Here is a 14,268-nt window from a genome sequence, read left to right on the forward strand (position 1 = left end):
ATCTCCGGGGATTCGAGGAGACTTCCAGCATCTCGGAGGAAACCAGGTGGCTAGTTTTGTAGCAGGGAGGGAGAGAGGGAGGCGGCAAGGCAGGCTGGTGGTAAACAGGGAAGCTAGTGGGCAGGAAGGGGTAGGCTCCCCTGTCTGACAATGACTTCCCCTCCCCTTTTTCTAATCCCCCCTCAAACACAGCCTTTAAAGAGTTAATATTGAATTATGTAATAAATGCAAGAACCCGGCCTCCATGTACGAATGAGAGTTACAATTTCATTTTCCTATCCTTTTTGTCACACTGTCTCTTTGTGACATCTCTTCAGGGGTGCTTAGATTATATCAGGTTGCAATGGCTGGGCGGATGCCACTCAGTCCTGTCTCCTTCCTTACCAATCCTACACAGGACTAATTAACTTCTAGAAATGTTTCCGGAAGCTTTCGTCTCTGACACTTTCTCTTCCTTCTCTGAAGTCCTACAAGTGATTACCTCACGATTTACAAAGGCCCGATACATGTGCTGTTCTGCACTATCACTGCCTTCGTTGTGTTGACGAGACATCCAGATCTGTAGACAATTTTTACGAGTTTACTTGAGCCCAAACTGATGACAATTGCCGGGAAGCAAGATCTCAGATGCTCTGCAGAATGACCCAGGAGGGAACAGAAGGTAAGGAAGATTACATGAGGGTGGGAGATGCAAGGTGAGGATTGGGTTACGGGATAGTTAACAAGATCCTGTGTTTTCTTGAGGGTGATTAAGCTTATTTCAAAGGCGTGTTCATTTAGATGCACGAAAACATTGGACAGGGCTTGCTCAAGGCAAAGTTAAACCTTTTTCTAAAAAGTCATATGCCAGAGGTCTGACTGCTGCTAACCACGACCCGCCTAGTTAGGAATTTACAACCAGATCACCCTGCGAGGTTACTTTCCAAAAAGAACCCCTTTTGTCCATACCTGTTCGTGGCCAGTCTTGTTTCTCTCACTAGAGCGTAAGCCCTCTGAGGCCAGGCCCTGTAGCCTGTACATCCTCTGTATCCCCACAGTCTCTCAGGCTCATGCAGAGCACACAGGGTGCATGAAGTCAGTAAATGTCTGCCCTGTGGAATGAAGAGTTCTGCCTTTATTTATTTGAACAAAGGAGACCCTTAAGAGGTCTGCTGCTGGCCAGCACTCTGACCAATGATTGAACCAAGTGCGTGACATGGATTATTTCCTTTAATCATCACAACAAGTGAGGAAACTGATCAGAGAGAAAGAGGCACTAGACCACATTTGCATACCTAGTAATACCTAGTTGGTATTTCATAGGACTTACCTGGCCCATTGCTTCTAACTATACTTTATTCCTTCCATAACAAAAGATTATGGATCTTGACTAATAACAAGCTTACTTTAAAAATGCAAGTGGCCAAATAAAAATTAACTTCTAGTCATTCAAAAAAATGCAAGTGGCCACAATCCGGTGACCACATGGGAAGTTCCCTGAGGGCCAATATCAGTTAAAATCGAGATGGGAAGGGGTCAAGTGAGATATGGAGTAGAATCCTGGAGCTGGAGGGAAGTCTGAAGTCAGAGGTGGGGTTGGGAGAGGTAGTGTGCACAGGGGCAGCAGGAGAGGGGCTCAAAAAGAAGAGAAAGGGCACAATTTTGGCAGATTCACCCTGAAAACGCCTCCTCTGGCATGAGGACTTGCTCAGACAGTTGGGAACACTTCCCTAAATTCAGCCCAGCCCACCTCCTCCACCCTGAGCATCTCCCCATCCGATTGATCCCTGTTCTTTCTAGGGTAGGAGAAGAGTAAGAGGGAAGCGAGAGGAAGAGATGCAAACAAGAAGCCATTTCCTCCTTTGCACATTTAATGATTGGGAGGTCAAATGCCTTTCTCTTCCTCTTATTATCATTTCCATCTAAATATTTTTAGAATTAGTTCATATGAAGATAAATGTCCAGTGACAAGCCTCAATTTCATCTTTTGCATCTGGAAACTCCTGTCATTTATTGTTACAGATGATGCTCCTGGGTGCTAGGAGGAGGAGAAAGAACTAGCAAAGGAGGAAAGAAATCCAGAAAGGCTCAGTGCCCCACTGGCCCCTCAGCAGAGCTGGGGCATCCCTACCAGCTGGCCATCCCCAAGTCCCCATTGTGAGGGCAGGCACTTTCCATGCATTCCCTGGGGTCTTCTAACAAGCTTCAGAGGAAAGGTTCAGAGACACTGAGTGACCTGCCTAAGTCCCCCCAGCTAATAGGTGACACAACCACTTTTGAACCTGAATCTGAGTCTTTGTTTAACTTCAAAGCCCAAGTTGATCCACAATACCAGCTGCCTGAATTGACAGGCTCTCCAGGCACCTGTTCTCTAGTTCAAGGGCTCCCTGCACCCTCCCTCCATACAGGCTGGGGCTGGGTATAAAGCCCCTTTTTCACCTATACCTTTTCCCTGCCCTTAGCCCTGAAGCTGGACTCAGGCTCTGCTCCTTCCAAAAAGATTTATATCTGTGGTTAAAGGCATGTATATGTAGGAGGTAGGTCAATAGTCTACCCAGATCCTGCCCCCAGAAGCTTCCTGGGAAAGAAGAAATGATCCCCTCCTCCCCTTGCTGCTCCCACACACATACCGGCCACTCTACCTAATTGGGGCACAAGTCAGGTGGGACAATAATACTGCGTAGCTCAACAATTTTCATCTTGTACATTTCTCATCCATTGATCCGTTTGGTCCTGATACGAGTCCTCTGAAGAAGTAATACCCTTCTGGTTCCACAGGCAAGGAAACTGAAGCCCCCAGAGGTGAGGTAGGGTCTGCAGGGTCAGAAGAAGAGGTAGACACTCGGCTTGTGGCCTGCATTATAAATCTCAAGACTAGGTCACTTTACAGTTAGCCACCTTGCCTTCACAGGGCTCAGGCCTCTGGAGTTACCTGGATTTTGTATTTCCTTTCCTCCTGACTCAGCACAAGGGGAGGAGATGGAGGATTGTAGGAAAGCTAACCTTTGGGGGAGGGAGATCAGTAGAGGACCAGAGGAGGATGGGTGGGAGGAAGAAACCAAAGAGAAAAGCCAGTTGACTTCAGAATTGTTCCTGGGGCCCACTGAGACTCAGAACTAGGTGGGAAGTGTCTTCTACCTGTTCAGGGCCCTAGAGAGAAAGATACATTACAGATGTTCCCTAGAAGGCTTGGGAGAAACACCTCCCTCCTCCCCAAGGCAGGGGGTCCTACCCAGTTGCCTTGGCAGTGGCCACATTATGAGGTGGTTCTGGTGATAGGCAGTGGGGTTGGGGTGAGAGGAGACAGAGGTGGTGGGGGCAGTGGCAGTGTTCTGAGCTGTGCCTGGGGCCTTCTGCCACCCCCACCATCATGGGAAGTGCTTACCACTGGGAGGCCCGCCGCCGGCAGATGGCTTTGGATCGGAGGAGGTGGCTGATGGCCCAGCAAGAGCAGCAGCAACAGCAAGAGCAGGTGCATGAGAGGGGCCAGGTTCATTGGGATCCTTCCAGGGCCAGGAAGGGAATGGGGAGGGAAGACAGACCCCTAGGAAGCTATTATCTGGTGAATGTTGTTTTGCTGGGGGTAGGAGGAAAGCAATGTCCTTTGACCTTCTCTTGGATGGACTGTGCATGTATTGGAGTGACTCAGCTTTGCTGTTGTGCTAGGTTGAGACTTACTGAGGGGACTCAGTCCTGGGAGATTTTAAAGCTGCACTGTCCAATAGGGAGGCCACCAGCCTATGCGCTATCAAGCCCTTGAAATGTGGCCAGTGAGACTGAGGAACTGAATTTAAGATTTTATATACACTTAATTCATTTAAATGTAAAATTTAAAACTAATACTGTTTATATATTGGAAAACTATATTTGGAACAACTTAAACATGTGAATCTACTTTTTCAATTGTAATTTTATAAATCTGAATCTGATTATTTTTGCTGAAAATGTAGTGTCCAGAATAAGATGTGCTGTTAAGTGTAAAACGCATGTTGGGTTTTGAGAACTTAGTAAAAAACAAAGAATATAATGTAAGATTTTCATATTGATTACATGTTTTGGATATATTGGATTAAATAAAATGTATTATTAAAATTAGTTTCACCTGATTCTTCTTACTCTTTATGTGGGTACTAGAAAATTTAAAATTACACGTGACATGCATTTTATTTCTATTGGACAGTGCTGTTTCAAAGCACTTGCGAGAAACTATTCTTTATCTTTCTGTACTGCGAATTGTTTCAGTGCAAAACTCCCAAGCTAGGAGGTAGGTGCTCAGAGACTTCTGTTTCCTGGGCAGGGGCTGAGCCAGAGGGCTCTGTCACCAGAGAAACAGCCCTTGGATGTTGTGGTGTGTGAAGGGACATAGTCCTCTCTCTCTAACCTCCCCCTCCAACTCCAGGGAACAGAGAGACCCTCTAGCCATTTCAACCTATGGATTCATTTGTGGTATCTGGCAGATGAATAACTGGGTGGGAGGGAGGAGGATGTCACTTGCCCGGGGCCTCTTGCCAGGAACTGAAGAAACTCAAAAGGGAGGAATACCAAAGTGGGAAAAAAACCCAGTCTTCTCAGGGGTCACAGCAGGAGCCACAGTCATCAGTGATGCAATCACAGCTGCCCCCAGCACGAGAACTGCCGCCCCCAGCACGAGAAGAGCCGCCCCCGGCACAACCACAGCCACCCCTGTTGAAGCTAGCAGAGCTGCCACAGGCGCAGGCGCAGGCGCAGGCGCAGCCACTGCAGCCACAAGCCCCACCACCGCCACCACAGCCGCCACCTCAGCCAAGGCAACAAAATGCCCAAGACCCTCTTACTCGATACACCTGCAAGCACAATCTCCAGGATTCCCAGAAACCTGGTCCCCAGCTTGGCTCAGTGGGGACTCATCGAGATGAAAGTCACTGTAATTACTTTGACGACGAATTCCAAAGAGGGCCGAAAATCCCTCAAGACACTGGTAAGTGAGAGGCCTGGGAAGGGGAGGTGTTCAAGGAGAGAGCCCCGTGCTTTCATCCCAGCCCTATAGTCCAGAATCTATATCACCACCCGCTTTCTGCCTCTCCCTAGCACCCTTGGCCTTTACTTGGGGGCTACTCTCTTTGAGCCTGTTTGCAACCTAGAGCTGCAAAGAAGGCTGCACACTTCTGCAGGGAATGGCTGAGAAGTTGTCAGCCCTTCCTCTAGGGAAGGGGTCCCCAAACCCCTGGGCCACAGGCTAGTACCGGGTCCGTGGCCTGTTAGGAACCGGGCCACACAGCAGGAGATGAGCGGTGGGTGGGTGAGCGAGCAAAGCTTCTTCTGTATTTAGCATCACCGCTTCAGCTCCACTTCAGATCATCAGGCATTAGATTCTCATAGGAGCACCGGTCACTGGCGCCAAAAAGGTTGGAGACCGCTGCTCTAGGGCAAGGGTGACAGAGGGGATGAGGGTGGTCAGAGGGTTGGGTATGAACTTAACAGCAGATATACCGAGACCTGTGAAGCCTGGAACAGGGAGTCACAATGCAGCTTCCTAGTTGAGAGTTTTCAAGGTGGGCTCAGTCTGTGCAGTGCCCAGGTAGGGCCCTCCACCTGTTCCCCAGTCACATAGTAAACAGTCCAGCTCTGACCTGTTCCAGTCTCAGAAACTGCAAAATGAGTAACATGTGCTTTGTTTCATCACCAGGTTTCAGGAAATCAGACCAAGGTAGCCCAGATAAATACACCAAGTACAAACGATTCACGGTGAGACAGTGTGAAGGCCGATTCTGGCTGCGTGTCTGTGAGTGTGTGCTTATGTGTGAGTGCGTGTGGAGTCTAGAGAGGCTTCCTTGGCAGGAGTGGGGGAAGGGGCCCATTCCTCCATTCCTTGCCCCCTAAAAATGTCTACGTAAATGTCTTAGTGCTGTTGCTCAGCACTAAGCATAAGTAGAAAGGTTAACAATCTTTTTTTGGAAAGATAGGACAGGTGCCTAGAGAAGCAAAATAAAGGGGTTGTTTCAAGTGCTGATTGGGGTAGAGCTGGAGCACAAGGAAGGCAAGACCTGAAGTCAGAGGTCGTTGGTCTCAATCAGGATCACCGCTCCCTGGCAGCGTGATTTAATCCCTGAGCCTCAGCTGCCTCATCCATAACATGAGAATAATGCCACCTCCTTAATAGAGATATCATGAGGGCAATTACAAGAGAAGGCATCAAAAACACTTAGCTTAGAGCTGGGCTCATTCCTAGCCCTATTAGGATGAGGACTGGGCTCTGACATTTCACTTCGATTCCTCTGGCCTCAAAAGGCTTAATAAAATGTTCTGAAACCAGCAGGCCCAGAAACCGCTACCTAACCTGTTTTGCCTCCTGTCTTTCCCTCTTCTCAGTCAAAGAATTACATACAGCAGTGGTGATCCAGAGATAGACCCCCAAGACCCTACAGGCCATCAGTAAAAAACAGATGAGCAAGCCCACCTTCTCTCCACCCAGCAACATCTCCACTCCAAAAACCACCCTCTCCTGATCCACTCTAGAAGCAGAGGCTAGCCAGGAATAAAATGTGATTTCTTCCTGGAAAGAAGTGAGACTGGTCAGCTCTGTGAGACTGGAATGAGGGGAAGGAGGCCGGAAGACCCATGAAGGCGTTGGCGAGGGTGGGAGAAGAAAGTGAAGGTCCCTGCCTCTCTAGGCCAATGGGAGGACTTGGCCTTGGACACTCAAGTCTACAGCTTCACTGCTTGCCGTTTTAGCAATGATAGTTCTGTCGGGGGCTTCAGGTTTATGGCACTCACAGGAGCCATCATCCCTTCCTCCTAGCCCATGCTTACTGAGATTCAGCTGGGGACAGAGGGGTTGCCTCCCACCAGAGTAGGCCTGAGGCAGAAGTAGGAAGAGGTGGCAGGCAGGGACACCCCCCCTCCCAAGTCCAGTGTAATGCCTGGCCCACAGTGGGCACCCAACTGTTGAATGGATAATAGGAGGCAGGAATGGAGAGAGAAAGCTCGGAGTAAAGGGCATATACAACCTCTCAGGCGCAGGACACCTGGCCCTGGGAAGAGGAGGGAGACTGGCCCACAAAAATCCACAGGCCTCTTCCTTCCTGGGTCTCAGCTATTCCATGGAGCAGACAGCCAAGAGGCTCCAAAGGCCTGGGCATCCCCCTCACCATTTCCTGAAGCTGACAACAGGGTCCCCCAGCCCGGCTGCCTCTGTCACCTGGGACTGGTGAGGATACCTGGGTCCTGTCATTGTAGTCCCCACAACATCGCTTTGGGTCAGACTGAAGGCACCTCTTAGTGCAGTGATTCCTGAGGGAAGCATCGGGGCCAGGGCACGGAACAGGAATATTAAAATTGGAAGGGACCTTAGAGATATACAGTGAGAGAAAGGGAGAGATCAAGCTCCTTGGGAGCCATCTCTCAGAATCCAGAAAGGCAAGACACGTTATCCAGGGGCTCAGCCTGGGGAAGAGAATTTGGCATGCACTCGGACATTAAGAAACAGGCTGTGAGACGGGACATGTCCACCAGCTCCCTCTCCACTCACGAGGAGACTTTTTCTTTTTTTAAACTTTATTGACTGTAGTTTATTGAATACAATATAAATTCTTTACATTTGGTGACCTGTGCACAACACAAGCTCTAGCCTGAGCTTCCTGAACTTCTGAGCTCTTGCCAACACCACCTTGACCCCAATTACCCAGACATTAATGTGGAGACAGCATAATCTTCCTTCCTCTTGTTCCCCAGCCAGCTAGTCACCAGGTTCTGTCATCACTTTCCCCTCTCTATCCATCCTACTTCCAAAATTCAGCTTTCCCCACCACCTAAGCTCATGTCTCTGCTTGTTGGAGTGATAAAAACCTTAGCCACCTTTAGTGAGCAAATACCATTTCCATTTGGCTGAAGAACAGAAACCGCCTCTATCTGGAGCCCAGTGGCACCTGGAATACCTGGGGCTTAGCTTCATCTGAGTGACAGCAAAGAGGTGAGGGCCTAGATCAGTCCTTACTTGATGTGCTGCTCCATGCTGTCAATGCCTGAAGGAAAGCAGAGGTCTCTGGGAGCAGAGGGTGGGCCCTGGTGCAGCAGAGTCCAGCAGCTTGGCTGGGTACTGACTGCTTCACATCTGCAGGCTTTCATGGGGAGAGCAGCTGGGCCCACTGTTTGACCTGCCTGTGTCCAATCGCATGAGCTCAGGGTTGTGGGCTCACCACCAGCCAGAAGCTCTCCTTCAATAAACATCCTTTAAAATGACTCTGGCTTAGTCTGTTTTTCCTGTGGAGGCCCGAAGGGTGCCTGGTGCCTCCCTCCCCTCCTCTATTACTTTAGCTTCAGCTGTAAAGAGAATAATAAAACTTCTATGGACAGAAGCTTGAACTGGAGCACAACTCGGTCTTCCTAGGAACCAGGACAATCTTTAATTAGGAAGAATAGAGAGCCAAAGGGCCCTGGCCAATCCTGCTGGCAGATGGGCAAGGGGCGAGTTACCAGGAGAGAAGCAGACCATCATTTTGTCACACAAACAAAGCAAGGAGGCACAGGAAAGCATCTATGTACCCAAAAAAGGCCACAGAGACAGCACTGGATGTCTTCCAAGTCACTTTCCCATCACTGGGTGGAAAACTTGAAAAGGACTCATGTTTTTAAAGCCAGATAAAACTAAAGCTTTCTCCACATTCAAGCAGCCCTGAGAAGCTGGGCAACCAAAGCATTCAGAACAGACAGGGCAAGGTCCACTCCAGGGACTCAAGTACCTCCGAAGAAATGTCAAGTCAGACTTCCCTCAAGACAGACCAAGGGAAAAGCCTGCTACTAGAAGAGCCAGCCTTCCATTCCTGTGGAAATCAGGGGTGTGTGTGTGTGCGTGAATGTGTGTGAACTTCCATAGAAAGCTTCCTGTGCTAACGGTGTGTGCGTGTGCGTGTGTGGTACGGGTGGAGGGTATGATAAAGCAGTGATTTTCCTTTGGCGAAGTCACCATAGTCCTTCCTTGATCACCATGGAGTTGTGAGAGATAGAGACCAGGCTGGCAGGTGCCTGGAGTTTGAAGACAGCAGAGAGGTCACGGGGGGTGAGAGTCCAGCAAGTGGGCCCCCGACATGTTTCCCCGGCAGTCCACGTATTCGTAGCTCTGGAAGACAGCCTGCTCTGAATGGCTCAGGTAAGTATAGGTCAGGGTGCCCCTGGAAAGGAAGCAGGCTTTGTTATTAGGTCCAGGGGGAAGAGGGAAGCTCGGGCCCTGTTCTGCTCTCTGGGGAGGGTTGGCTCCCTCAGAATCCCCGCTCCTTTTGCTCCCCACTCTGCTAAGGCACCTGGGACTGCTGCCTCACCTGTGCTCCAGACAGCTCTGTGGCTGTCACACTAATCACTTATAAGCAAGGCGGGACCTAGAGAAGGAGCTGGACCTGCTACTCCCAAGAACAGATTCATGGGGTCAGTTTGAGGGACCGTGCTCCCACAAGGAGGAGCTGAGAAGAGACTGGAGTCAGCGGGAGAGGAGATACCAGGGCTCCAAGCTGTACTTACTGGATGTGCAAAAGCACATGGTGAACTTTGATTTTCAGCCAGGTACAGATTTTGCTGAGAGAGAACAAACATGGGAACACATTTCACACTGAGAAGCCTGTCAGAAGGCTTAGAGACCTATAGGTCCCAGCATCCTCACCCCATGGGCTCCTGTCCATCAGGGGCCCCTCTTCCACTCCTTCTCTCTCCCTCTTCCTCTCCCTAAGGTATGTCACCCTTGCTGGAATATCAGTCTTCCAATCCCTATTGGCTTGGCCCAGGCACATCCCTCGGCAGAAAACAAGACATTTATTCTTCTCAGCAATCCAAGCTGAGGAGCCCAAGGTCACATATTGTAAGGATTAACCATATTCTAGCTTGTTTTTCACTCCAATCTATGTCCAAACAGGCAGAGGCTGGGACCCTGAACCTTTGCACATTTCAGTCTCAGCCATGAGTGCAGGCCAGATGCTGGTGGCAGGGTTTGCTAAGCAATCAGGAAATCTGGTGGGGATTAAAACTGGGTTTCTAACCAGGAAAGAGGCTGAGGGAGAAGAGATCAAGGGATACTCACTATGTGTTTTCATCCCAGATCTCGTTGGCTACTGCATAAACCATCTGTCAACCAAATGCGTATAGGGTTAGCCCCAACTCCAGCTGCCCGCTTCCCACCACTACACACATCCACACACCTGTGGGCAGGGCTGGCCAGGGAGAGGGAGTCACCTGTTTGCTGGCCAAAGGGCCGACGTGTAGGAGCAGGCTGTTGGAGACCTGCCCCACCACGAGGGACAGGTGCAGAACCTCGATGGTCAGCTGGGTCACAGTGATGGGGTAGTAGTTGCTATTGGAGATGTTCAAGATATTCTAGGGATGAAGACAAGGAAAGGGAAGGGGTGGCCACCTTGGAAAAGAAATATCAAACAGTTTCAAAAACCCCCAGCCTCAGCTGCTGAGGACTAGTGCCAGGAGCCCCTCACAGGGGCTCTTAATGGTGAGGGGCTCACCTTTAACTAAAACACCAAGCTGGCTTAGGATCCAGTCTTGCCCTGCCCACCCAGGGAGTCTCAAGCATGCCACCCCTATTACACCCTGTGATTTACTTCTCGGGCCATGGCTTTGACCCCTCACTGTGAAGAATCCTAACGCTACACAATTGGTTATGGGGCTCATGGCTGCTCCTGCTTCCCCCCAGGTTTCTGACATCCTCTGGGCACCATAAGATCCCTGGCTATCAACGCCCAGGGTCACAACACTCGATAAGGGCTATAGAGGAGTACTACTGGGCACAGGGGTACAGGCACCCACCTACCGTTACGTTGAGATGGATATCAGCCTTGTCAAAGGCCACGCTGGAGGAGTTGAGGCCTGCAGGCTGCACGGTGATAGACCGGGGAAACAGGAAAAAGACGGAGAGGGAGGAAATCACCAGACAGACAAGCACTGCCAGGAACACGGAGAGCTTCCTGTGGGAAAGCAGGACCCAAAGCAGGGGAGAAGTCTGAACACCAAGCACACTCAGGCAGGGGGTGTTCAGACACTCTTCTCCTCTGCACCCCACCTCACAACTGTACATTTAGCCTCCTGGATGTGGAGAACCAGCCTACACTCAGATGTGGCCCAGAGCAGGTAGGAGCATAGGACTGGGAGGTAGGCAGCCTGGCTTTCATTCCCTGTTCTCCATATCCACTGGCCCAGTAACTCTGAGCAACCCTAAGCCTCAGTTTTCTTGTAAAATGGAGATAACTGTACCTACCTCATAGTATTTGTTATGGGCTGATGCATGAAAAAGCACTAATCCCAGGTCCTGGCACATAGCTAAAGCTTAATAAATGCTAGCTATTACCACTGGAAAAAAGTCGGCCCATATGAAATTTGAGACTTCTGAGTTTTAATATTCAGAATAGGACATCATCTGTCCACCTAATTGAAAATTGAGATGGGCATTAAAGAGACAGCATCTTGTAAGTGGATCTGATGAGGGGTACTGTCAGATTCGGATTCTGGTGTAGCGGTGGGGAGGGCTGGGTGGTGGCTCCCAGGCTGAAGCTCAGGACCTTGGGAGGAGGTTGTAAGGATCCATGTGAAATGGACCCAGATGACAAACAGGGTCAGAGGCTCCCCAGTGAAACTCAGGGCTCCCTCTGAGGTACTGAAGTGCCTCAGTACAGGGAGCAGATAGTTTTCCATCTCTACTGGGACGAGAACAAGCAGGTCTGAACTGCCACAGCAAGGGAAGCTTGAAGGAAAAATAACTTGCAGCCAGGGCTACTCCCTCCCTCCTGAAAGGACTTGCGGAGTCAAGAGGTCCTCTCTGTCTTCAAAAGGGAACCATGCTTATTGGAGGCAGTGATGCTCAGGCCACACTATGTGGCCTCAGGTAGCTATGCCCCAGGTTTCTTAAACCAGGAAAATTCTCAGAAAACTGGGCTCGTACATCTGAGCCCAGTGAGGCTCAGGCTTTCTAGAGGAGAACCAATGGAGAAAACTTGGTGGGGGCAGAGAGAGGCAAAACAAGGGAGACAAAGAGGAACAGCCCCCAGGAGCGATGGCCTGTGGACCTGGGGTAGGAAGAGGGGCTTACGTGTGTCTGGGCTTCAGCCTCTGGTCCCCATAGGGAATGAGGGCCACCAGCTGCTTCTCTAGCTCTGTAAAGAGAAAGAAGTGAGAGGAAGGGCCAAGAAGTGTCCATGACAAATGTTTCCTGTGCCAGCCTGCCAGAAGTAGCCCTCCACCCCACAGAGCTATGTCGGAAGCATGCTGCCTTTGCCCCAGAGCAGGTCTGGGAGCACTGGTCTATGCTATTGAAGTTGGCAGCTCAGCTTTGACATCTCTAGAATGGAAGTGAGATTTTCATCAACAGATGTGAAGAATCAACAAATGTGAAGAATCAACAGATGTGATGCTACAAATCCCCAGCAAATCAGAGCCTAACTTCTTTGGAGAAGTTATTTGTAATTTCCTGAATCCTAAGGCACAGTGTTGCTAAGGGAGCGGAGAGACTGGAAATCCCCTGGTGCTGGAGAGTACAACCAGGGCAGGAGGGGTTAGCATCTCCCTGGCCAGCCCGAAACTGGGGGACCAAGAGCTGGGAGACCCACCCCATTTAAAGAGACTCAGAGGGGCCTGGCCCTGGGCCAGCTGGCTGCTAAGAGTTTCTCCGGGATTCAGGCTATTTCCAGAGCCCTGGGCCACTCACCTTGAGGAATCTCCCCACTGCCCTGGCAGGTGAGACAAGTCACAAAGCTGGCACCAGCAGCCCTTTCACAAGGTGCACAGGAAGAAAAAGACTTGCTATTACTGTTGCTGGCATAGCTGGCAGCCTTGCTGCCAGTGGCGGGGTCGGTGGGCAGGATTGACTTGTTTTCATCCTCCTGAGAGCCCAGCTGGGAGAATGTCTCACCCATCGTTCAGGGGGCTTTTTCACTGACAAAAGAACAAAGTTCAGTGCTAAGCTTGTTAGCACTGATGCTGAATGCACTCTGATTTTAGATTTTCAAGACTGGCAAGGAGTCCCACCACAATTTCAGCAAGTTCAAGCCTAAGGAAGCTAGGGTATGGAAAATCGAGCAGTTACACAGGACTCTTGGGTCAGAAATCGCGATGCATTTCAACTCCTTTCATTATTGTAGGAGAGCTCAATCTGCTTACGAGAGAGAAGAGAAAAGCAGAAGTTATTTCACTTCACTTGAGGGACTTCCATGAGTGAATGGCAGAGCAGGTTTTTTTTCTGGAAAAGTTGCTGAGCAGTCACTTACCTCAAGGAAGTTGTGTAGGGCAAGGCAGGAGCCAATAGAGCCCTTTCTTCCTCTGCAACAACTCTGCAGGGGTCTTTAGAAATACCTGAGGTCTCCCAGCCCAGGTGTGGAAGGCAAGCTTCCATTCCTGAGCCCCGGCAGGTGCAGGCTTTAATAGGAAGGCAGGGATTCTTTGAAACAAGAAAAAAGGAGGCTAGGCTGATTACAGGTGAGGCCAAGAACCTTAAAATAATCCTGGGAGCATAAACCTCTTCCTTACTGCTTTCTGAGGTGGGTTAGGAAAAAATGCCTGGGGTATGGTTGTAGCAATGTCAAGGTCTGTCCTTCACTAGGAAGACCAAGGCTGAACTCCAGCTTCTTGCCCCTAAACTCGAATGGTGGCAGAATGAGTGGGCAAGTTGAGCCACAGTCAGACCCTCCTGGGCTGAAATAAAGGGAGCCTCACCTGGTTCAGGTCTGGGATCTGGGGCTCCTCTCAGCTGCGAGAGCAGAGATTTGGGAGTGCATCTATGAGGAGGGCCGCGGGCTGGGGCCGGCCAGGGCAACCGGCCCTTTAGCAGAGTTCTGGGGGAGCAAATATGTCGCGTTGGAAGAAGTGGGGGAGCGGCGACCCTGGCTTCCACGGAAGGCCAAGCTGCTTCCGGCCCTCCTCCGGGTCAAGACCATGGGCCGGGGTGGGGGGTGGGAGGTGGGAGCAGACGGAGAGGTCGGAAATTCAACCCACCAAACATCCCGAGAGGCAGTTAGTGGAGCTTGGTAGCCGCGTGTGCTTGTGTGTTGGGCTAGGAGACACTGAAGGTGCCTTGGCCCTTGCCTCCCAAAGGGAAAGAAGGGTTCCGGGACAGCCTTACCCCCAGGTGACGGCGACAGAAACGGCTGCAAGAGTAATCGGAAGTGCTGGAGCCAGGGTATTGGCCCCGAACTTTGACTCGGTGCCTCGGGAAGCTCCGCCCCAGCTTCTCCGGCCCCACCCTCGCTCTCCCAAGGGCCCGCCCCTCTAGACATCGGGGGCCAGACGTTCGCGGTTCTTCAAGACTCCCAGACGCCCGACGAGGCTTAAGCA

The 14,268-nt window shown here is 50.6% G+C and overlaps 1 protein-coding gene across 1 annotated transcript; it reads right to left on the bottom strand.

Moving 5' to 3' along the window:
* Positions 1–7,516: 7,516 nt before the first annotated feature.
* Positions 7,517–14,179, bottom strand: TMEM106A (transmembrane protein 106A). The gene is made up of 8 exons (XM_011381151.2): positions 14,057–14,179; positions 12,647–12,873; positions 12,032–12,095; positions 10,760–10,913; positions 10,174–10,314; positions 10,022–10,065; positions 9,469–9,522; positions 7,517–9,125 (listed from the first exon to the last, which is right to left on the bottom strand). The coding sequence occupies exons 2-8, from the start codon at positions 12,852–12,854 to the stop codon at positions 9,005–9,007; spliced, it is 786 nt and encodes a 261-aa protein (XP_011379453.1). The 5' UTR covers positions 12,855–12,873; positions 14,057–14,179; the 3' UTR covers positions 7,517–9,004.
* Positions 14,180–14,268: the final 89 nt, after the last annotated feature.

The sequence above is a fragment of the Pteropus vampyrus genome, unplaced genomic scaffold (assembly GCF_000151845.1).
Source record: "Pteropus vampyrus isolate Shadow unplaced genomic scaffold, Pvam_2.0 Scaffold432, whole genome shotgun sequence".
NCBI lineage: Eukaryota > Metazoa > Chordata > Mammalia > Chiroptera > Pteropodidae > Pteropus > Pteropus vampyrus.